This window comes from Amphiura filiformis, chromosome 2, assembly GCF_039555335.1.
Source record: "Amphiura filiformis chromosome 2, Afil_fr2py, whole genome shotgun sequence".
NCBI lineage: Eukaryota > Metazoa > Echinodermata > Ophiuroidea > Amphilepidida > Amphiuridae > Amphiura > Amphiura filiformis.
This window is the reverse complement of record NC_092629.1, coordinates 34,275,926-34,301,879: the sequence shown is the minus strand read 5'-3', so window position 1 is coordinate 34,301,879 and position 25,954 is coordinate 34,275,926. Positions and strand designations below refer to the sequence as shown.

General features: G+C 38.0%; 1 protein-coding gene across 1 annotated transcript in view; it reads right to left on the bottom strand.

Moving 5' to 3' along the window:
• The window catches only part of LOC140146110 (uncharacterized), a 77,427-nt gene that overhangs the window by 2,918 nt on the left and 48,555 nt on the right, over positions 1-25,954 (bottom strand). Inside the window, exons 3-9 of the mRNA XM_072167862.1 lie at positions 23,129-24,569; positions 11,319-11,405; positions 9,031-9,207; positions 4,873-5,051; positions 2,262-2,441; positions 1,665-1,779; positions 269-446 (exon numbers count right to left, since the gene is read on the bottom strand). Coding sequence (XP_072023963.1) covers positions 269-446; positions 1,665-1,779; positions 2,262-2,441; positions 4,873-5,051; positions 9,031-9,207; positions 11,319-11,405; positions 23,129-24,569 — 2,357 coding nt within the window. The remainder of the gene's footprint in view (positions 1-268; positions 447-1,664; positions 1,780-2,261; positions 2,442-4,872; positions 5,052-9,030; positions 9,208-11,318; positions 11,406-23,128; positions 24,570-25,954) is intronic.

The window sequence follows — 25,954 nt, the reverse complement described above, 5'->3', positions numbered from 1 at the left end:
TCCATTTAAAATCTACCCACCCTCTCTAAAACCTGACACCTCATTTTCAATTGCCAATTTGCCATAATGTGTGTTGCAAATTTCAAAAAAAAAAAAAAAAAAAAATCTAAATTATTTGATATCAGAAGGGCATTCCTCGTATTCAGAATGCAATTTGGTGTCTGATGTGCTCCCAGGTCCCACAAAAAATACCATGCAAAAGTGTGTGAACGAGCCCTTAAAAGCACATGTGGACTTAATTTCTTTTTCTGTTGTTTACTTTCCTTACCTGAACTTGGGTTTTTCCTTCAGTACAAATGCCATCCATGTTTCCAACATCGTGGTTACTGCTATTGATATGACTGAAATCTGAGCTGCTGTCTTTAGTTTACTTACTCCCTCAAATAACGGAACCAGTAATGTGTCAACAGCTGATGCCGCATAGGGGTTATGCTCGGAAGGAAGAACTGCAGAAGGGAAGCAAAAGGGTAAATAAGTCAGTTTCAGTGTTCTTTTCAACATTGGGTCTTCTAAATATAAAAGATGCATAGACTCAAAATTTTGAATACCAGGAACAATTTGTGATTGACCTTTCAATTAGGGATTCAGTTTCACCATTGTTCATCACCGTTTAACAATGATGCGTCCCAGTCATCTGTGTAGTTTACTTTGCAAGGCCAGCTTTAGCCAGACGTGAGTTGTCAACAACTCAGACGCACCAAGTTTGTTAAACAGTAACCCGTGAAACATGACTGAATCCCTTTCAACAACAAAAACAAGATGTCGATTTCACATGATTCTTTCATTCGGAATGTCTGTTTGTCATTGCCACTCAACCTTACAATAAAACTACGGAATAAAACAGCAGTGTTTAGCCGCTACCTCCAACTGAATTCAAGTTCAACATGTAAACGCACTTCCCTTAGCGTATACGCTACTGGAAAGTGTGGATTCACCGTTTAATAATGTTTAGCTCCTGTTCAAAGGTATAGGAAGAGTTGTTGAATCAAATTTGTCGACCGTTTCATATAGGGCCAGGATAGAGACTGGAAAGAAAACTGGAGTATTATTTTGCAAATTGTTAAAATCACATCTGATTGTAACAGTGAATAGCTCCCCTCTGAGATTACTATCGAGTATTGATCCAAAAGCATAGTTGTAGGTAAGAATCTCAAAGATGATTAGTAGGTTTCTAGCTTGTGCTCCATTGAACAAGTTTGGAACTGTCAAGCTTACGTCAGAAGCAGCTCCGACTTCTTCAGGACAAAAGTACCCAAGAATAATGTCAGATGATCATTATACCTCAGTCTGTATGATCACTGATCTCATAGGCAAGGGCCATTTCACAGGGTAGAATACTGATGGGGATCAGACCTTTTTTCAGAATATTCTTGTTTACAAAATTCTACCCTGTTACAGGCAGCCTATTTATTTAATAAGCACACAAAGAGGCGGTCTTCAGTGAACAGCTCTTTTCAGGGCCATCAAAAACTTGATATTGGTAGATAGGAGAAGTCTGCTTGTTCCCTGGATGTTGACAAGGAGCAGTCTTCAGTGAACAGCTTTTTTCAGATCCATCAGAGGCAAGGGGCAGCCCACATCTCATAGATGCTCCCTACATTTAAGGGTTGCAAATTTTTTTTCAAGAAGCCAGCCCTTGGCGAAACAAAACGAGAGTGACTCACCTTCAGTAGTTTTTCTCCGCCATACTTTGCCAACAGGCATAGTTTGCTTCCAGAAATCCACACACATTTTGCTGCAATCTGATTGGAACATTTTGTTGCACTGCCCGCACAGATTCTGAAAACAAAGAGTTAGAAGAATTATCAGTGACAAGTTTAAGTGACCGCTCATAGGTTTGAATTGCAACCAGCCTAATCACAAAGTGGTTAAGGTTGGTCTGAACCCTGGATTTATGGAAACTTTCAGGCCTAATAACTGCTAAATTGTTGGTGTAATGTATATAAAAGTATACATATAATGGCAAAGACTTGATAAGTTCATCTGTGAGATCAGATTTGGGTCAAAATGCTCATTTTTGGCCCAAAATCCCCCAAAACGATTTTTTTTCTATTAATTTTTAAAAACTAGATAAAAACATCTAGGAGCCGTTTTTTTATCATTTTTTTATTTTGATGAACTTCAAAAATATTTAAATTCGGGCTAAAATCAGGCTTTTTTATGATTTTTTTGAAAATTCAGCATTTTTTGACCATTTTTTGTGTAAATTTCTCAAAGTTGGTCGAAATTAGTTAATTAGCCCTCTTCAGTTTTACACTTACATGTAATCTGGCATTCCTTGCATCCAATTGTAGCCTTAATTTGTCTAGTTGCCTCTTCTGATGTTCGCTGACATAACTACAGCTGCTTGAACTGCGAGTGGGGCTTGAATCGGGCGACGGAGATGCACAGTTTAGGGTCTGGATGATCTTCAAGAAGCGAACTGCCATGTCAGTTGTTACCTGCAAATGGCATATTTTATAGAAAACAAAATTAAAATAGCAACTTTTTGTTCACCATGAAAATATCCTGCATCAAATCACTACCATTTAAAACTTGGTAGCGACATAAATCCCACTAGCAATTACTGAAGCACCATGTAGTGTTTGCACAGTTGCTACCAGCATTTGATTACCATCTATTTATCTCTGTGACTGTTCAGCCCTGATGTGGCAAAGCAGCCAAACTCAACATTTTGACGGCTTTTCAGTTAAAGGTCATCTTTGGGTAAATCGGGGTGTTATTTTGTGAAGGTCTTAACTCAATGAAAGCTTGACATAAATCTCATTTTACAACTTGTTACCAATTAATAGGACAAAACAACATATTTCAAGTTACTTGGGGCACTTAGCATATTTATTTGGATCAATAATTTATCTCAGAAACAGTACAAAAGACACGGTTTCAGATTTGAAGCAGGTTTAATTTGACTGCCAAAAATGGCAAAATATAAAGTTTCAAAAAATATTGTTTTTAATATGTTTTCTAGACTGAAATTTTGTGCAGAATTCATTTCTGAAGTCAGAAATGCACAATCTGTCATTGTTTTCCTGATATGTGCATTACAGTAGAGGCATATGCTTTTGACGGAAATAAAAATATGAGATCCATAAGTGACAACATCATCACAACATATTTGAACTCTATTGGCACACTTATAAAGCCTCTGCAAGGCTCACATCATGTTGTAGTGCAAGTCTGACATCTGATTGGTGCACACACATTGAATATAGGTCACATGATTGCGCAATATTACAGGTACTAATTGTTCCCGATTTTGCTCAAAAATGGGGTGGCGAGTCAATTTGATAAAAAATTAGAACTCAAAAATATGCATTTTAGCACAAGTTTGATACTATATCCCTGTAGTACTGTATCATGTGATTAACTGATTAGTTTTTCTGAAGTCAGAAATGCAAAATCTGTCATTGTTTTCTTGATATGAGCATTCCAGTAGAGGCATATGCTTTTGACGGAAATAAAAATATGAGATCCATAAGTGACAACATCATCACAACATATTTGAACTCTATTGGTACACTTATAAAGGCTCTGCAAGGCTCACATCATGTTGTAGTGCAAGTCTGACATCTGATTGGTGCACACACATTGAATATAGGTCACATGATTGCGCAATATTACAGGTACTAATTGTTCCCGATTTTGCTCAAAAATGGGGTTATGAGTCAATTTGATAAAAAATTAGAACTCAAAAATATGCATTTTAGCACAAGTTTGGTACTATATCCCTGTAGTACTGTATCATGGGAATAACTGATTAGTTTTTTAAACATGCCACCCTCATATTTTTTTTGTTGCAATTTTTCGAAATGCCAAATTTCACGTAATTTACAGATGTCACAAATTGATAAAAAAATTAGAAAAGAAAATTGAGAAGGAATGGAAAGATATTAATGTTATACCCAAGTAGGAACGTATACTGTGCATAACTGATTAGTTTTTCAAGCCCATAGCTCTTGTAGTTTTCTTGTAATCCCGATTTTTATAAATGGCGGGAATTTTTACACACATCAAAATTTTAAGGGGTAGGGGAAACATTTTTACATTTTGCAAGTCTTTCCCTTAGTTAAAATGAACAAAGTTAGGTATCAAATGAAAGCCCATTCAATACTGCATAGACTGGTAGGTCAACCGTCACTGTAGCACCTTCCTATCAAGAGTTATGATTTTTCAAATCAATTTTTTTGCCGAAAACGGCTTATTTTGGCATGTCAATTGTCACGAGGCATGTCATATTTGAATGATTCTGGCGCGCAAATGATTAAGTCAATCACAAAACAAATACCTGAATCCATCAAATAGTACCCTCAGCTGATATGTTAACATTTTAAAGGGCCATATCTATGTATATTGTAGACTCTATGAGTGTACAAAGTTGGCATGTGAAAATTTTTGTCACCCAAAAAGTGTGTTTTTCGGGCAAAATCGGCCACAAATCAACATTTTGTAGCAAAACGATATACGATGCACGCGTTTTGACAAAAAAATCATGTTCTACAAACAATTTTACCCTAGAAAAGATACCTTAGAAATTAAACATAGCTATTTTCACTCTGGGGTGAATTTTTACACACTTTGGCAGTGAAACCTGCTTCAAATCTGAGACCATGTCAAAAGTAAGAGATACATTGTTTTGCCATACAAATTTGCCTTTGAAGCACAATAACATTTTTGAAGACTAACAACTGCAGACCAACATAACTTTACCAAATCAGTTGTATTTTTTTTAAACTTAGGTAAAACTTTGCATCCATCCATGTATTTTTCTCAAAATAATTGGCAAATTTTGAGTTACGTTATTTTGCCGAATCAAGGCCGTGCTAGTACGATACAGGAATAAATGGTGTAACGACAGTATATATATATATTTACCTTAATATCACTCTGTAAGATCAGTAAAAACTGTTCCACTGACCAGGACGCTAAAAATTGAAGGCTCTTCACGTGACACCAATGGGTGACCAGGTCAAGGGTCAAAATGGCGTGTTGAAAGCACTGGGCCATAACCATGGGAATGACACTCTGTAGACTCATGGTCACACCATTTTTGACTGTAAATCAAAAATCATAACAAGAACGTAAGCGATTAGTACTTTTTGAAAGTTACCCGAAACTTTTGAAACCTACATGAACCTACATGTAATCCTCAGCATGGGAACAAGAACGTAAGCAATTAGTACTTTTTGAAAGTTACCATACCAAACACTTTTGAAACCTACATGAACTTAATCCTCAGCATGGGACCACATTTAGTTTGGTCATATAGCGCCATCCGTGCCTTGATGGGTCCATGGCTCTTTTTTTTTTTATTGTACCCTGTAACGTGTAGCGGTGTTTCGGTACACCGAATAAAACCGGTGCTATTGAAGCACCCACTCGACGGTGGATCAAAGCGTTATACACCGTGTACACCGAAAATTTTGATGGTTTGGTAGACAATTAATAACACCGTCGCCCATCGGTGGTTTTTGATGTTTATGTTTAATACGATGTTTTTAAAATTGAGTTCTTACTTGGAATTACACTTGAGTATCGCTAAGTTTCTCAAAAGTAAGTTAAACACCGTCGCCCATCGGGCGGTTTTGATGTTTTTAAAAGAGAGTTCTTACCCCGGGTTCTTACTTGGAATCACACTTGAGATCGCTAAATTTCTCAAAGCGTCCGACAAGACCGTGTATTCATGCACGGCAATCGATTTTGTGTTGATTATGAGCTGTTTACAATTACCAAGCATTATTATAATACAGGCAGCGTTCAGTGGCATGTCCGGGGGCTTTGGGGGCTGTAGCTCCCCGCCCTTTGTTAAAAATCATGTAAAATCAGCCGTTTTAGCCATTAAGCCCCTGCTGCATAACTCTGAAAGCCCCTCTGAGCCCCCCGCATGAAAAGATCCTGGACACGCGCAGTGGCATCCATCACACGATGGGCGATTCGCCCTCCAACTCTCTAGAATCGCCCTGGTATAAAATGAACCACGAGAGCAAAAAAAACAAAAAAACAAAAAGTGACACACTCAAAAAGATTCAAATCACAATGTCAAACAATACTCAAATATTCCTTTGATTTTCCCAGACCATTTCCCACATAAAAAAACAAACAAAAATAAATTAAAAATAATAGTGCAAACTTGCTCTGAAAATCGGAAAATTATTCACGAGTTATCAATTCTTCCAGTCCACGCCTAGCCTCTTCCCGATGTCATTGTTTACCATTCACAGAGTGCTAAAATAGCGCATGGTTTTTAGTCACGGCGAACAGTCACGCAAAAGTTTCAAATGCATTGGCGGCCGGCTCCAAGCCAGGCCCTGATAGGGATATTCCCACAGAAGACCACATGGCGGGGTTGACTTATTTAGTAAGCAAGGGCGGGCGCCCGTACCATTTAGAGATCTTGATTGTGATTGGTCAGATTTGGATGCCTGTTGTTTGATGATGTCAACAATACCCAAATATGGAAATATTGGGCGTGACAAAGCTAATATACCAAGACAAACCAAGGGATTTCCCCTTTTTGAACGGAAAATCCTAGACATCCCAATGCTTCAATTGATGAGCTCATGAATAATTAATTAGGCAAACAAACGTCAAGATACTTTTTATATGGAAAATTCCCACAGTGGAAAATTCTTACAGCATGAGCAATAGTCTACCTTTCCGCTGTGAGTGTGGGACCGGGAAGGTATGGGGAACTTTTTACCTCGATATTCTATAAATATGAAATGTTTGTCGTCGGAAAAATAATACTGGCGGACAAATAATTAAATGGATTAATGAGGTCCATCTGCATGATGATCAATTTTAGAACACAATATTCAACATGTTTACGTAGCTTTTGTTAATTAGTTTGCTTTTATTTATTATTATTATTTAATATTATTATTATTATATTTTGATACATTGATTTTTTTGTAGCAATGTGATCATAAATCCATGCATGATTTTAACGAAATTTAAAAAAAATTGAGTCCTTGCCGTGTTTCTTTATCTTTCCTTTTCTCAATTTCACAATGCCTTGCGTGTTTTCTTGAAAAATTAGGCCGTTTTTTAGTAATTATTTATTCATCTGTTTTTTGTTTTTGATTATCTATTTATTTATTTCAATTTATGGCACTGCTGTCATGTGCTGTGCTTGCGTATAATGTTTTTAAATCAAAGTTTTCCATTCTCAGGTTTGAATTAGATTTTTTTTTTAAATAATCACAGCATTTTTGTTTGTTTGTTTTGTTTTTATAGTATTATGAAAAAAAGAAAGAAACACATGTATGTTAAAATGATGTCTGAGTGTATTATTTACTTCTCTTGTTATTGTGGATATTTAAAACAACGAAAAATATTCTCATCTATTCAGTTGGTCCAGCTGACGGTACTTGCTTCCAGGGTCGCTAGATTATCTAGGTCAGGTCAAACCCCAATCTATATTTAGACCATGCGATGTGTGGGAAAGTACCGTACTGCGTGTTTTGATCCCGGTTTTGATTTGGTAGAATTCGTGCCAGGATAATTACCTGATAATTTCAGAATTTAGAATAACAACGATAGACAATTCCCAGGATATAAACAACGATCTTGGTGGAAAATATATATATCTAAATAGGTAAGAAATGTTTTTGCGAGATGTGAGGAAATGCAACTTTATTTATGAGGGTAAAATGTAGCCTTTCAAGGATTTGAGCATGACGAAAGGGGTATTTATCCGGGGTATTTATTTGGCAAAAACACAAATTTGCCGGTTTCAAAGTTTTTTTGTTTTTTTTTTCGTATTTCGAAAATTCAAGGTGCGTATTTTGGCCTCCCAAATTACTTTGTTTGTACAGGAGGCATGCCTACTCTATTATAATGATCGGCAGAAGTGAATCAGAAATCAATAATCAGTCTGTCGAGTACGGTGATTTCGACGGTGTTTACACTTGCCATCATTGATTGCATGTGACGTTCTGATGCCTGACATGCCAGTCATTCATTTTCGGTTGACCCGGTTATTTCGGTGTTTTATTTTCGGTGGCGGTGTTGGGTGTTTTACTGACACCGCTACACGTTAGTACCCTGAACATTTGAAAAGTGCTATCTGTTTGTTTTTTCAAATAAACGATGATATCAATATGGTGAATGGTCTGTATATGAAGAGCTTATTTCCAAACCGTGTTAAGTCCACAAACACATGTTTCTGAATTATCTGTGCGATATTGCAATGGGTTGTGATGCTATAGGTATAGTAATTTCAGTTTGATGCACCATTACAAAGCAAACAGTGGATAGATACACAGTAACGTAACAATACTGTGTGAGGCCTTTGGTTCCCAAATGAGAACATTATTCTGCATATTGTGATGCAGCATTGTTATGGTAATAATGGCTTTTGTTGATGGTACAACTCATTGTTGCTAATGTCAAACTTGTCACAGTAATTGTGATTGTATCACACAAGTAGGCTAAATGAGAAACATGTGGTTGTGGACTTCAGGGTTTGGAAATACGCTCTTCATATTTTTTCATCTCTATATGTTGCAGATGTTATCAAAACAAGACAAGCAGATTGTTGAAAATACAGATGGAGTTAAAATAAATTACAGGTTCCTTTTGTTTTCATGTTGAGAATAGACTGACTATTAAAATTAACATGGGTCGATAGTCAAGAAATAAACATAGTTTGTAAGATCTGGATGTGCTATATTCATTTAGGTACTTTTCGTTATAATCGACCTATGTTGCACTAGATAGCAAATCAATACAGGAAATTAAAATGGGAGAAATGCATTATGGGAAGTGTACAATATCTTCTCTGGGTATTTGTCATCTGAGAGAGAAACCAAATATTATGGGATATGTAAATATTTAAGGCATGAGAATACATTTATTTCAATGAAAAAAAGGAAAAAAGAAAAAGTGCATCAAATCATGGTAAAAATGCTCAAAACGGGCTAAAAAGAAACAAAAACACAGAAATATTTGGGCAAAAAAAGGAATTCCTTTAAAAAAAGGAAAATTCTCATGCTTAATATTTACCCTAGTTATTAAAAACAAATTTTGTACCTTTTGGTTTTAATTTGGCACTGATTAACTCGTCCTGTTCTAATGCTACAAGAAGACTCAGAAGGGGTGAGTACGACTGTTGGAATAGCTGGCAGGTCCGGCTCCCTTCTTCACTATGGGAGATGGTGGCTGGCAGACACTTGTCGGTAGCGGATGATCCTTGGGCTTGACACACAGCTGAAAATGGAAGAAAACATTGGGTGAGAAAATAAGAATGTGGAAGAACTCAAAATTGGGGCAGTCCTTATCGAATCAATGGTGATGGGTGGCAGGTATATGTATCAGGTATTTAACCTTATTGATGTAGTCCTAATCCTTACCCTTAACCTAAGCATCAGTTTTTAAAAATGCGCAATTTGCGCATTTTTTACCAAAATGCATGATTTTTCTCCCCCAAAAGTTCAAATATATGCAATAGTAAAAAATTTTACTGTTTTTCTTCTATATTTTCTTGCAAATTTTTGCAACAGCCTATTTTCTATACTTTTTTTTAAACATGGATTGCATTGCAGATCATCATGGATTCTTTGATTTTAGTGAAATTTCAGGTTTTTGGAAAATGGTTATTTTGGGCAAATCTTAAAATTCATGGTCGGACGTAAAATATGTGATTGTACCCAAAATGCGCAATCACTTTTCTCAATGCATCGCGCATTTTCCCTGTTCTTACCTTAACCTTAAGGGCTCGGTCATTCACCTTTACACAATATATTTGTGGGACCTGAGAGCACATCAGATAGACTAAATTTCATTCTGAGGAATGTCCTTCAAATAATTTTTTTTTAAATTTTGCGGTAGTAATACACATTTTATATGGCAATTATTGACATTTTTGACATTTAACAGTCTTCAAAGTAAACTTTTTATATATATCTAATGATATGTACTTCTAGGACTTTTGGAAACTTTGTGTATATTTTCAATACAAAAGGTCAAAAGTTTCAAAAATAAAATTTGTATTATCACAAATTTCAAAAAATCTAAATTGAGTCAGAAGGATATCATTCTTTGTATTCAGAATGCAATTGGATATGTCTGATGTGCTCTCATGTCCCAACAAAAATACAGTCCAAACGCTCATACCCCAGCCCTTAATATAAAGATTTCCAACTAAGTTTAATTTGCATTTCTTCACAAAATTCCATGATCCAGGGATGAAATTTACTATCTCTGATTTTGTCACAATTACAGCATTGGGCTATTCCAGCTGAAATCTATGAAAGTCACAACCTTTATCCCATGCACAATTTCAAATGGCGTTACCTGAAACCTAAACTCCCTGTGTGGGCGATTAAGATCATCTCTTCTATAGGGGGTGTATGGGTTTCAACTGGGATAGCCTATTTCTCAGGGCATTTTAGGTCATCAAAGTAAATTATAATCATGCAAAATCAGCATGTTGAGATTATTGAGAAAAACTCGGGTCCCACTCTTGAGCATATCTTCAAATTATGGCTTTAACCCTTACATTTAACAGTTAAGTTTTACAATTCTAAATATTATTACCTTACACTCCAAACTCTAAACCTCTCTAATAAACGTAAACTCTCAACTATCACACTAATTTAACTTGATACTTGAAACTACACCAAACAAGAAGCAAATTTTATGGGCTTGCAATTTCTATTTTCAAAAGATGATTTTGATGATAGTTGATCAGAGCCTGATATGGCTTTGATGTTGAGAGTGTTAAATATTGCTTGAAGGCCTGTCAAATGTCATTCATGTTATAAGGAGAGGCCCATGTAGTTCACTTGAATGTCAGATTTAAGGAGCAAGGGATACTATATATATTGTAGGAAACAAAAAAATTAAGGTCCAAAATAAGTATGGATTGGAAAGTCTCCTTTTCTCTTTTTTTCAATCATCATATATGATGTGATCAAGGAAAATCAGTCAGTAGTATTGATTTTGAGATATGGATAAACAAAGAAGCATTTACTTTTGTTTCCTATTGTTTTGGAAACTCTTTAACTGCTCATATCTTTTGAACTGGTTGTCCACATTGAATGGTCTTCTGCAAAATGTAGCTTTGCAAATGGTGTTTACAATCTTATAAGAAACGAAAATTGAATGTCCGACTTTAGACTGATTACTTGATCACACCACATATCATGATCGACCTGTGCTTCATTATCCACAATTATTATTTTTTACCCCCAAATTTGTGTTTTGGAGTAGAATTCATCTATATATATATTAAAATTTTATAGTTGGATTTTCAGAAAGCTATTTTTTCATTTATTTTATCTTTATACATATTTAGCTCAGTCTCTTTCACAACTTACATGAATCCCAGCATGCAATGGCTGCACTGCTATGTAGTTCCCTAGTCACACACAATACACTCTGCTCACACCCGGCAGTCATCAGACCTGTGGAAGAGATGAGATTTGAATTAATCACAAGCAGCCCTCGAATTAACCCACGGCACCCATGGCATTTTGCCGTGGGTGCCCATCCCCACTGCCGTAATGCCCTCAAAATATGTCCTTTACCCAAGGCAGTCACTTGCCGTGCCCTCTAATGATGTTGCCGCCGGTGCCCCAGCCCTGCCCCTTCATTATAAAATCATCTATCTATGTTTGTGTGTGTTTTCTTCACTTTTGAGAAATTGCCTTGGTGCCCTTCTCAAATTTTCAACAGTTGCCATGATGCCCTCTTGAAATTACAAACTGCCGTGCTGCCTTGCCTTTTCAGTGAAAATCCAAGGCAATTTTCAACTTGCCCCAAAAAAGTTGCTGTGCCTCTTCAGATCCTTAATTTCGAGGGCTGATCACAAGCTATTTCAAGTTCAAGTGGAGATGCTCTTGTTGTATTTGTGTGTGCGTGGGGTGTGTGTGCCTATGTCTTTATGAAACTTGACATTTCAACTGTGGACATCACCACAACCGGGGACCGTCCCCATTTACCCATGATGTGCAAAGAGAATGCATCCCTTATTTTTGATATAAAAATCAGTCCCTGGTTGAGGTTAAAATTTAAAAAAATATATAATTTGTGCAAAACGGGTCATCGTCCCCGCACAGAAAATCAGAAAAAAAAAAACATGTCCGCTGTCCGTATTTGGATAGTTAGTACATGGTCTCCGCTTGCCGGCAAATACATGTATGTGTGTGCGAAGCATATGAAAAATATTACCATATTGAAGATAAATGGTGAAGTATGGTGCAAAAGTGGAACAAATCCATTCAAAAGAGTGCAATTTGGCTAAAATGGCCAAATTGGGTGGATGATTGTATTGCTTTATATGCCCTGCACATGAGGTAGAATTGTGGTCAAGTGTTCATCAATGGTTTTTTTTTTATCATTCTTTACGTCTACTATATTTTAACTTTGCTCTAGCCACTGTGTGCAATTTATTTAATGATGATGGCCAATGCCAAGTTATATGGCAAAATATATTCATGATATTGATTTTGCATCATGCCAAAAGACCTGCTCATTCCATGTGTCCAGAAATAGCAGAATCTTGATGCGACTGTGATATTCCAGTTTAAATCCATACACCCCCTATGGAAGACATGATATCAACCTCCCACACAGGGTGGGTGAATTTCAAATGGGGTTACCGGAATAGGTGACTCCGTTTAAAATCTTCACACCCTGTGTGGGGCGATTAAGGTCATATCTTCCACAGGGGGTGTATGGATTTCAAGTGGAATAGCCCAATACGTTTGCTTGTTCAACAGGAAACATACATCATTCATTCATGTGTAATACCTGATATGACCAGACACAGCTAGTTTTGCGTACATAATTTTGCACAATTTCTGACACACAGGGACAGACTTAAGCTTCAATTTTCTACTCATTCTCCGGCCAGTGAAATAACAAATCTACTGGCCCTCCAATGAATTTACTGGCCCAGCTTTTTCAGCATTTTCTACTGCAAAAAGTGCAAAATAAATAGGCATGTTGCAATGCGACTTTGAAGTTAGAGACTACCAATTTATTACCAACTTAACGTGTGTTACTTGTGTTTTATGCCAATGTAAGTTGAGCAAATCTTAACATTGTAAATGGTTTGTACTGAGTGTACCGTACTCAATGTAGAGAGTGTAGTCACTAACATTAAATTTATCAGTCAGCATTCACATCAGTTCAAGTTTGCGGTATTTGTGGTATCACTATACCCAGGGCCGAGAGGAAGCGGGCGGCCGGGATGCTTAAATCCGTCCCTGCTGACAAAGTGTACCCTTGTACATGTAGTAAGTTAGCTCAATCGATAACACGCTCGACTATGGTGCGAGAGGTTGCGGGTTTGAACCCTGGTGGTGCCTAGTATGCTCTCGTGGAAAAATTGAGTTAGCTTGAAATTCCCATGGACAAGGATCTTGCTGCTTGTTGTCTTGTTGTAACCCGCACGTAAACTTGGGGAGATGATCCTGGTCATGCGATGGCTATTTGTGGAATGTCTAGGGTGTGCGCTCTTGAAGCAGCAAAGTTCATGAGTTGTTGTTAAATGGTTTATGGAATGATGTGGGGCCGTAGTGGTCAGCGACAACCTGTAAAGTGTGCTGAGGCTTGTGGATCAACGTCTAGGCGTTGTGCCTGTGCGTAGTGTACTATAAATCAATGCGCTCTTTTGGTATTTTCGCGAAATATCATTGTTACTGTAAGTCTATTATCACGACATTTCATATTTGTGTCTTGTTATTAAATTTAAGACCTAACCTCTACTGGGCCATTCCATTTAATGTCAACACTCCTCCTGTGGAAGATTTTGGAAATATTTTTCACTGAGGGAGTGTGAATTTTAAATGGAATTGGCACATTAATCAACTCTATTTCAAACAAACCCTCCCTCTGTGAAAAATTCAGGATGAATCCTTCTCAGATGGTGTATGAAATTGAAATAGAGCTGCCTAATGTGTTCATTCCATTTGAAATTCATACTCCCCCTGTGGAAAATATTTCCAAAATCTTCCACAAGGATAGTATGTTTTTTAAATGGAATAGACCATTCGTGAAATTTTTGAAAATAAAACACTTACTTAAAAATTACTGTTAAATACAGTAGAGACAAATGCATTGATTTGGAGATAATAGCCAATACAGGACAAGTCAAAATTATCTGAAAAATCTTTAAAATACTTCGCAGTATTTAAATTGCATGATATAATATTTAGACAGGTAGACATCAGACTATGCCATAGTTGATTTTTGAGAAATCAAAAAATATGTTATTAATCTTGATGGATAGCTTGGACACACTCAGTTGAACTTGAAATTATACAAATTTACTGTTACAAGCAAAGCATTCAATAAATAGTCACAATATCGATCGTAAAAAGGTATCAGCCAATGATCCCGTATGATGTCAAATGCAATAGGCTCCCTGATTTGGACATTTTGGCAATTAACTCAACTGTAAGTGTAAGTTTAGTGGCTGCACAATCCTGAGTAAAAATTGAATATGAACATTGAGTTTTGAGCAAGCACTTTGCCCGCAAACTTTGTCATCACACATAAAATTTGTAAACTTTAACATTTCTGGGATGAATAAACAATATCTATCAGAAGAGCGGGTTTATTTTTTTATTCAGGGTGTCAAAAATTCTGGAAAAAAAGGGTAGAGAACATTTAACTCACCCTGTAAATCCCTATACAGCGTAATTAAAGCAGATATCACTACCAAGGGAGAATCTCATATCTTGTCAGTGAGTGCATTCTTATGCATTTTATTCAGTCATTGAGTTGGAATATGAATTACTCCACCATCCTCATGGGGGTGGCTCTATAAGGCTGTTCCAGTTGAAATCCGTACACACTATGGAAGACATGATCACGACCTATAAATTTCCCACGTTTATGCATTTTATTCAGTCATTGAGTTAGAATATGAATTACTCCACCATCCTCATGGGGGGGGTGGCTAATGGCTATATAAGGCTGTTCCAGTTGAAATCCATACACCCTATGGAAGACATCATGTGACCTTAATTTCCCACACAGGAGGTGTATAGATGGGCTATTCCAGTTTAAATCCACACACCCCCTATGGAAGAAATGACCTTATTAATCTCACACACAGGGAGTGTAGATTTCAAATGGAGTGACACATTCAGGTAATCCTATTTGAAATTCACACTCCCTGTGAGGAAGTTAAAAGTCAGGTCTTCCATGGATTTCAATTGGATTAGCCCAATTATAAAACTAGTAACGAAACAGTCTTTGTTTGTGCTAAGTATAATGGCCTGATCCTTGTAAAAAAATAATATAACATCAAACTGAAATATTCAACAATTACTTGGCGTAAATCATTGTATCATATACCACCTGTATGATGAGGGGGCATAAGGAGGATGAAATGAGATGAATTACTAACTAAACCCTCCCCACCAAGAAAATTTCAACCCCTAAAACCAGCACCCACGCCCCCCAAAGAGAAATTTTCAACCCTCCCTAAACCATCAAATAAGGGGCTGTGCAATAATTATGAGCCCCCCCGGGGTAAAATTTCCGAACGGCCCGCAGTCATCAGACCTGTGGAAGAGATGAGATTTGAATTAATCACAAGCTATTTCAAGTTCAAGTGGGGATGCTCTTGTTGTGTTGTGTGTGCGTGGGGTGTGTGTGCCTATGTCTTTATGAAACTTGACATTTTAACTGTGGACATCACCACAACCGGGGCCCGTCCCCATATGGCCAAGATGTGCAATTGACTGCACACAGCATATGAGAATGCATCCCTTATTTTTGATATAAAAATCAGTCTATGGTTGATAGGTTAAAATTTAAAAAAAGATATAATTTGTGTAAAACGGGTCAACATCACCGGCGCAGAAAATCAGAAAAAACATGTCCGGCTGTCAGTGTTTGGATAGATAAGTACAAGGTCTCTGTTTGCCGGCAAATACATGTATGTGTGTGCGAAGCATATGAAAAATATTACCATATTGAAGATAAATGGTGAAGTATGGTGCAAAAGTGGAACAAATACATGCGTAAAGAGTGCAAAATTGGCATTTTTTGGCTAAAATGGCCAAATTGGGGATGATTGTATTGCTTTATATGCCCTGCACATGAGGTAGAATTGTGGTCAAGTGTTCATCAATGGTTTTTTTTTTATCATTCTTTACGTCTACTATATTTTAACTTTGCTCTAGCCACTGTGTGCAATTTATTTAATGATGATGGCCAATGCCAAGTTATATGGCAAAATATATTCATGATATTGATTTTGCATCATGCCAAAAGACCTGCTCATTCCATGTGTCCAGAAATAGCAGAATCTTGATGCGACTGTGATATTCCAGTTTAAATCCATACACCCCTATGGAAGACATGATATCAACCTCCCACACAGGGTGGGTGAATTTCAAATGGGGTTACCGGAATAGTTGACTCCGTTTAAAATCTTCACACCCTGTGTGGGGCGATTAAGGTCATATCTTCCACAGGGGGTGTATGGATTTCAAGTGGAATAGCCCAATACGTTTGCTTGTTCAACAGGAAACATACATCATTCATTCATGTGTAATACCTGATATGACCAGACACAGCTATTTTTGCGTACATAATTTTTCACAATTTCTGACACACAGGGACAGACTTAAGCTTCAATTTTCTACTGGCCCTCCGGCCAGTGAAATGGCAAATCTACTGGCCCTCCAATGAATTTACTGGCCCAGCTTTTTCAGCATTTTCTACTGCAAAAAGTGCAAAATAAATAGGCATGTTGCAATGCGACTTTGAAGTTAGAGACTACCAATTTATTACCAACTTAACGTGTGTTACTTGTGTTTTATGCCAATGTAAGTTGAGCAAATCTTAACATTGTAAATGGTTTGTACTGAGTGTACGTGACTCAATGTAGAGAGTGTAGTCACTAACATTAAATTTATCAGTCAGCATTCACATCAGTTCAAGTTTGCGGTATTTGTGGTATCACTATACCCAGGGCCGTAGGAAGCGGGGCGGCCGGGGATGCTTAAATCCGTCCCTGCTGACAAAGTGTACCCTTGTACATGTACATGTAGTAAGTTAGCTCAATCGATAACACGTTCGACTATGGTGCGAGAGGTTGCGGGTTTGAACCCTGGTGGTGCCTAGTATGCTCTCGTGGAAAAATTGAGTTAGCTTGAAATTCCCATGGACAAGGATCTTGCTGCTTGTTGTCTTGTTGTAACCCGTACGAAACTTGGGGAGATGATCCTGGTTGCGATGGCTATTTGTGGAATGTCTAGGGTGTGCGCTCTTGAAGCAGCAAAGTTCATGAGTTGTTGTTAAATGGTTTATGGAATGATGTGGGGCCGTAGTGGTCAGCGACAACCTGTAAAGTGTGCTGAGGCTTGTGGATCAACGCTCTAGGCGTTGTGCCTCAAAGCGTAGTGTACTTGTTACTGTAAGTCTATTATCACGACATTTCATATTTGTGTCTTGTTATTAAATTTAAGACCTAACCTCTACTGGGCCATTCCATTTAATGTCAACACTCCTCCTGTGGAAGATTTTGGAAATATTTTTCACTGAGGAGTGTGAATTTTAATGGAATTGGCACATTAATCAACTCTATTTCAAACAAACCCTCCTCTGTGAAAAATTCAGGATGAATCCTTCTCAGATGGTGTATGAAATTGAAATAGAGCTGCCTAATGTGTTCATTCCATTTGAAATTCATACTCCCCCTGTGGAAAATATTTCCAAAATCTTCCACAAGGATAGTATGTTTTTTAAATGGAATAGACCATTCGTGAAATTTTTGAAAATAAAACACTAACGAAAATTACTGTTAAATACAGTAGAGACAAATGCATTGATTTGGAGATAATAGCCAATACAGGACAAGTCAAAATTATCTGAAAAATCTTTAAAATACTTTGCAGTATTTAAATTGCATGGCATAATAGACAGGTAGACTTCAGACTATGCCATATAGTTGATTTTTGAGAAATAAAAAATATGTTATTAATCTTGATGGATAGCTTGGACACACTCAGTTGAACTTGAAATTATACAAATTTACTGTTACAAGCAAAGCATTCAATAAATAGTCACAATATCGATCGTAAAAAGGTATCAGCCAATGATCCCGTATGATGTCAAATGCAATAGGCTCCCTGATTTGGACATTTTTGGCAATTAACTCAACTGTAAGTGTAAGTTTAGTGGCTGCACAATCCTGAGTAAAAATTGAATATGAACATTGAGTTTTGAGCAAGCACTTTGCCCGCAAACTTTGTCATCACACATAAAATTTGTAAACTTTAACATTTCTGGGATGAATAAACAATATCTATCAGAAGAGCAGGTTTATTTTTTTATTCAGGGTGTCAAAATTCTGGAAAAAAGGGTAGAGAACATTTAACTCACCCTGTAAATCCCTATACAGCTGCAGCTGTATGCATTCTCTTTCATCTACCCAGCGTAATTAAAGCAGATATCACTACCAAGGGAGAATCTCATATCTTGTCAGTGAGTGCATTCTTATGCATTTTATTCAGTCATTGAGTTGGAATATGAATTACTCCACCATCCTCATGGGGGTGGCTCTATAAGGCTGTTCCAGTTGAAATCCGTACACCCTATGGAAGACATGATCACGACCTATAAATTTCCCACGTTTATGCATTTTATTCAGTCATTGAGTTAGAATATGAATTACTCCACCATCCTCATGGGGGGGTGGCTAATGGCTATATAAGGCTGTTCCAGTTGAAATCCATACACCCTATGGAAGACATCATGTGACCTTAATTTCCCACACAGGAGGTGTATAGATGGGCTATTCCAGTTTAAATCCACACACCCCCTATGGAAGAAATAAGACCTTATTAATCTCACACACAGGGAGTGTAGATTTCAAATGGAGTGACACATTCAGGTAATCCTATTTGAAATTCACACTCCCTGTGAGGAAGTTAAAAGTCAGGTCTTCCATGGATTTCAATTGGATTAGCCCAATTATAAAACTAGTAACGAAACAGTGTTTGTTTGTGCTAAGTATAATGGCCTGATCCTTGTAAAAAAATAATATAACATCAAACTGAAATATTCAACAATTACTTGGCGTAAATCATTGTATCATATACCACCTGTATGATGAGGGGGCATAAGGAGGATGAAATGAGATGTATTACTAACTCAACCTCCCCCCTCCTGCCAAGAAAATTTCACAACCAGCACCCCCCCCCCATAAAAAAGAGAAATTTTCAACCCTCCCTAAAAACCTCAAATAATGTAAAATGTAAAACAGTGTCTGTCAACAGAGAGAAAATACATTGTCAAACAATTGAATCAGCTACAAAAGCTATGCATACATGTACAAACATATTATGTAGGCCTAGGTTTCTAAATGGTAAAGTTGGGAGAGGATAGATGTAGTCTTTGTCAAAGACTGACTCGAGATAGTGTCGGACTCATGATCAAGAGGGGTGAGCGGCGGTTGCGATGAGCAAGCTTGGCGCCGGAAACCCTTGCCAAGCGGCGTGTACTGAGCCACTATGGTTTCGAGAGTGTGTGCTTCCCAGTAGTTTCTCTCTCTATGGATAATATAGGTACACGGTCTGTAACACAGACTAGGATAGATGAGGCTGTGGAAACATACAGTGCCCCTCTAAAGACTGTTCATAATAAATAGCTTATTATTGCTAAGCTAGCTGTATGAAGTTGAATGTCATGGGTGAAATACAGAAACAACAACAAATTATAGTAAACCCAACACATTCAGGGAATTTCCTTTGTCCCGATTTGCAACAGAAATTCACCAATTTGCCGAAATTCACCACTAAAACTTCATGCAGGCTTGGAAATAAGGATTTTGGGTCCAGGAACTATAATTTAATTCACATGGTTCATGAGCTTTTCCTTGCAAAGCTATTTTTAAATACAAAAGAAATTAACATCAAATTTGCATCAAGCTCATATTATACATGTATGTAGAACACTAACCAAGTGCAGTCAACATAACAACAGTTGCTGCATAAATTACAACCATGTTGAAATCATTTTGGAATCATGTAGCCAGGGGTTTTTTCCTGTGTTTTTTCATATTTTACAGGACCACCCCCCTCCACCCAGCTATTGCATATTTCCAAGCCTGACTTCATGCACAATAATTTCCTATGCCATACCACTGCTGCACCCAATAACTAATATCCTTTTTTAAATGTTTCAAGAACACTAACATACTTATCTTGGAAACAGGTGGTTTTAAACCCAAGAAGCCCAATATTTTTAACGTTTTATTATAAATTTTAAAAGTCACAAATTTGAATCAACATCTGAGTCATTGCTTTTATCGCCTCACCTTCAATTGTGGTATTCCAGTTGAAATCAATACACCCCCTATGGAAGACATGACCTTAATCTCCCACACAGGGGGTGTAGATTTCAAATGGAATCACCCACTCAAGTTGAACCTCATTTGAAATTCACACCCCCTGTGTGGGAGATTTAAGATCATGTCTTTCACAGGGGGTGTATGGATGTCAACTGGAATAGCCCATTATATTTTCTCTACTTGTAGAAATCAATTAACTCGCTTGATCCATTCAGACCGGGCAAGAACCTTCCAAGGGTTTGAATTAGAGAAGATATCATACCCTTCCCATAATGCATTTCAATAATCTGTAATGATCAGCTATCCACTTCAACATGGGTCGATAGTGACAAAAGGTCCAGAGCTTGCAAAATTATGTTTATGTCATGACTATCGACCCATTTTTAACCAGTCTATTCTCAACATGAAAACAATTATAGAACATGTACAACTAGAAATAGGGAGTAAGTGTTATTTGATCAAATGAGGCAAAGGATTCTGGGAAGGGTAAGGTATCTTCTTTAAGTTTGAACCTCCCAAATTGAAATACCATCACCCTCCTCGATCGTGAGTAGTCTAAAGTCCGATCCTGACTCCACTTCGCACCGCGATGCGATGCTACGATGCTTTTCAAACATCGCAGCATCGCGCGGTGAAATTGAAATGTACATATTAATTTCATCGCGCGATGTTGCGATGTTTGAAAAGCATGTGGGGTCTGCATCTCCTTTTAAGGTCATTATACCGACCTTGATTTTCCAGCAGCCAATCAGCAGCGCGATGTGAACAAGTTGAACATTGTCCAACTCCATCGCGGACCGAAATTTCCACCGCGCGATGAGAATTTTCAACGCTTAGCTCGTAAAAACCCGGCTCAGATTATAGTTTTTATAGCATCGCATCGCACTGCGATGTGGAGTCAGGATCCGGCTTTACAAAGACTAAGTGAACCTCTGAATGAAACTCTCAAACATATTCGCACGGCACAAACCTCCAAGTTTCCTCTAAACATGCTGAGAGGTTCAATATTTTGGGTGTTGCGGTGTGTCAAACCACCTGTAAGCTTCCCTTGGAGTTTCAAACCTCAAAGTGTGTCCACACGGGAAAAAACCCAAACTGTACCTTTCAGAGTTATAATGCTCTTGAGATTTTGCCTGTTATGTGAACAGTGCTTTTCATACACAAACCTGCCTCATCCTAAGAGAATTGTTTACTTGCTGGTACCAAAGCTTAAGGCATTTAATAAATTCTGATTTTGAACTCAACTGGAGCGTAAAATTACAACATTATTGTTTTTGACCAGAAACACTATGGACCACAATGGCCTCATCCCAATGGCATAATTCAATAACCTCAATTAAACACTCATAGTGCAAAATTTGACCTCAAGTTGCAGAGTATGAGTTTTTGTACCCAAATTTTCAAAGGTCATGTACAAATGTATTGGGATTAAAAGAACTGTGCCACGATAGATGAGCATGTTTTGGATCCGATCCTAGTGACATCTTCCAAAGGTGGTGATGCTTAGCGATTCTGTTGGATTTGTCAAGGCAAAGGACATGTTTTTCAATTTACAAAAATAGTAGTCTAACAAGATTTACTGGTGCATGGATCCCTGTAATACTGGAAGGCAAGAAATTTCTGTGTGCATTAAATTTTCATGAATTTTGCGAGTAACAAGGATTCACAAAATTTTCATATTCGCAGATAATTCGTCGGCCGTATCACATACCTGATGTATTTGACATTTTAAACATTTTTGAGAAAACTGGTACCGTATTCATTCCAATAGCGCCCAGGGTGCTTTACAAAGTCATTTTGGGTGGGCACCAGAGGGTACCAGAGGTACATTCTTTTGGTCTCAATGCATGAAAAACCAAGATGGCATATTTACCGTTACCGTGTGCAAGGACGGAGTTTTGTTTTAAGGCCCCACTTTATTAAACTATGTTTACCGGGAGCATGGCGACATAATCCGGAAGTACACTAATTTGCCCGCCATTTTTGCATGTCTGTTTGGCTCTAATCTCAACTTTTACATCACACTACTTATTAATTTGCTTAATCCAATCTCAGTTGTTTTTCCCCACAAAAATGTAATGATTTTTTGCAAACGTATTTTGAAAATGTTCTAAATTTTTTTCAAACATTTTCGGTCAAAATCAATCAATTTTGGCCCCAAAAACAGCTCATATCACATGATTTTAGCAAAATTTTAAAAAACAATCTCAAAAATCCAAAGGTCGGTCAGGCCCAAGTTTTTCTGTGAAATTTCAACATGTTATTAAACAACGAAAAAACAAAACGCAGCCTTTAGATCAATACTGCTGAATTTGAAACTGCCAGAATGCCCTTACAGCTTATTAATAGTTGATGTTATGCCATTGCTACATAGGCTTACTTTTTTAATATAAAGTTCATTATAAGTGTCATATCATAGCTCGCATATACACGCAAGGTCAACAATACTGAATTTTAAAAATCCCTATCGGTGTAAAACATTAACTGCATTTCTCTTGCACAAAACATCATCCTATAAATAATGCTTCAAAGTCTACTATTTTTACTTTTTGGTGAAAGAAGAATATATCTATTATGGGGTTTCAAAACAAAAAATTCAGTTGGGAGACTTTAATGTACATGAAGAAAAGAATAAAAAACACAAGCTCTTTTTTAATGTTGTCATTGAGCAAGAATAAAACTCTTGTGTATAGCCCCTGAACATGTTTAAAGCAAAACACCTCCCATGTTACCTCTTGGCAGTTTTGTTTTAAACATGTTCAAGGGCCACAAGTACAGGTTTTTCCTGCCCAACGATGATGTTATCCTTACCTTGGTCACAAGCTTGTTCCATGATATAGACTAGGCTCATCACCAAGGCATCACTGCACGCATACACATGCCCAATGGCTCCATCTGTTTTGCCAACAGTGGTCAAACTAGGTCTGTGTAAGAGATCCAACAACTCCAACCAGGTCAGCTGCCAGAATTGTCGCAGATACCTGCCGAATAATTTGTCCTTCAAACTCGAGTCTAACGAATCGCCCCAGTGCACCGACTTGCGATGTTCGTGTTTGTCGTTCCGCCTTTTACTAGGCGGGGACTTGGCTCTGCCACCACGGCCATTCTTGCGTGGTGACGGAGCGTTGCTCTCAGTGCTCGAATCCGATCTCAATTGCGGGTATTGCAGTAAACTGGTCGACATTGCCAAAGCCACAAGGAATTTCGACAGGAGATCATCTTCCTGCGCTTCAATTGCACGAATCGGACATTGGTCCTGAGAAATGTCAAAATGAGACAGTTGTTCTAACGAGAAAATTGCACGTTCCTTTTGGCCTTGGGAGGGCACTGGTTTGCTTCCAGATTTATCTTCGGGCATTCTACTTTGTGAAGTATTTGGGGGATAGGACGGCCAATGAAATGCCATTGGTTTACAGCTGGTTGCATACCGGACAGCAGAGCTGCCCGAGAAATAGTTTAGTATTTGAAACGCGGCCGGTTTGGCACGTTCTTTCGCCAATATGGCGATTATTCTGTGAACCGAAAACGGTCTGTTGCAGATCAGACGTTTTCTGTTTATTCTATGCTTTAAAGGAGATGGCATGGGTATATTACTACTGCTATGTATACTAGACATGTGAGGTACATTGAGATATTTATACTGTTCAGCTGCTGCATCGGGGGCGGTTTGTTTTACAAGTTTTAGAATAGCATTGAAATCTTCAATTCCACGGACTATACTCCACAGCATGTCCTGCGTGATGGACCCTGGGGGACAATGCGCAAACACGCAGAGACCGACGTCAACCATCCGGTGCAACCAAGACAAGGCACAATCCTGCCAGTAAAGCAACGTGTTGTGCACATGCTCCAGTTCCGCGCACAACAGCTCCACCAGAAGTGGTTGCAACCACTTGTCTGAGCGCACTCTGTGTTGCAATGACGTCCAGTGGTTCAGGTGCACTCTAAAATCTTCGCATAGACTCGGTAGATATTCGAGTTTGGTGCAAACTTTTTGCGGACACTGACGGAAAATCTGCTGTAGGGTGTTGTATTCTTCGTGCACGATGACTTTCAAACTGTGCACATATTCCGCGAGTTGTGAGATGCGAACGCTGCAGTCGCGGTTGAAGAGCAGTCTGGAACGACTGACCATCAGGTCCTGCAGTATGGCGTAGTGTTCTGCTAGAGTCACGCTGTACTTATTGTGGACGAAAGCGGACGATACTCGGCCATGGGCGTGCAGTGCCGGATACTTGCCAGGATTCAAAATCTGGGGGAAAAAAGGATAGAATATTTTAATGTTAACTGACTCTGCGTGTTTGTTTACACTAAGCACTCTGTATTTTACCCGGTATTACCCGGTATTACCTGGTAACCCACAATCCGATTCAGGCAACAACCATCACATTTCTACAGGTGCTTAAAATAAAGGTTGTGTTGTGTACTGGAAGTACTGAAAGTATTTTTCTGACCCCCAAGCTGCTTTTAAGGTCAGGATGTGATACAATGTACATAAAATCAACATAAAAGAAGTTCAACACCCAGCAACCGTTAACCATTGTGTTTCCACTGGCAGAAATACCGGGTGTCACACCACATGGTCTACCTCATGAGGTGGATCACGGTTGCCGGGTGTCCACACCGCATCACTCTGAAACAATCTGTTTCCACTGGGCACTTAACCGGTAATACTCTAAACTAAACCCGCATTACCCGCCAAAAGTTCCCCAGTAGAAACACACAGATTGATAGCTAGATTTATTATGGTCATCATACTCAATGAAGTGTTTTATGATAATGGATGGATTGTAACCTAAAGCTCCTTTATGTACATTTTGACAAAATAGGTCCTTTTTGTTTGTTAGTGATCAGCTGATCTATGCTTTGAGTATTCAGAATCGGTAAAAATCTCCCCATTTGCTAATTTTTGTTTTAACGTAATTAATTTGTAAAAGGTGAAATACTGCAAAGAAAATTTACTACTAGTATGCATTTATTAGAGCTACATGCAAGTAAACAACCTCTACATGTAGATCAGGGGTTCTTAAGGATAGACGAGGTATTGTTGGTCGAAGCAACCTAAAAATCGATTTGCATTATCTAGATCAATAAAGTATTGAAAAATAACACCTTGATGTTTTGCAAAAGTTCATTCTACAAATCGTATACTTTGCAAACTTGCTTAATTTATTGTTGTTAATGAGTTATGTACGCTTTTACAAAAGTGTTGTTGTTTCAGCCCTCTTTACAACGTAACTCAATAACCGCAGCACCTATAAAAGTATATCTGTGATATTTTAATTCTTCTACACACTCGCTATGAATTGAGCAATGCAGTTTTTTGCCAAAGCTCACTACCATTCGTAAGATGCTGTGAACTACCAAATCACAACAGTTTAAAATAATTAATAACCTTAACAGGCAGCCTGCACCCATGGGCCAAATCCGGCATGCCTAGCACTGGTTCATTTCAGATGAGCCCCCCTGGCAGTAAACAATTGCGCACAAGCGGGCTGGAGTGCTTCGAGGGCGCCATGGTCAGAAGAACTGAGCTAGTTCTAGGTTTGACAAACGCTGATATTTGTCCCTTACACAACAATTAAATATTTACAAAGTAAAACAAGATAAACTGGGGTGTATTTGGCCCTCAAGCAT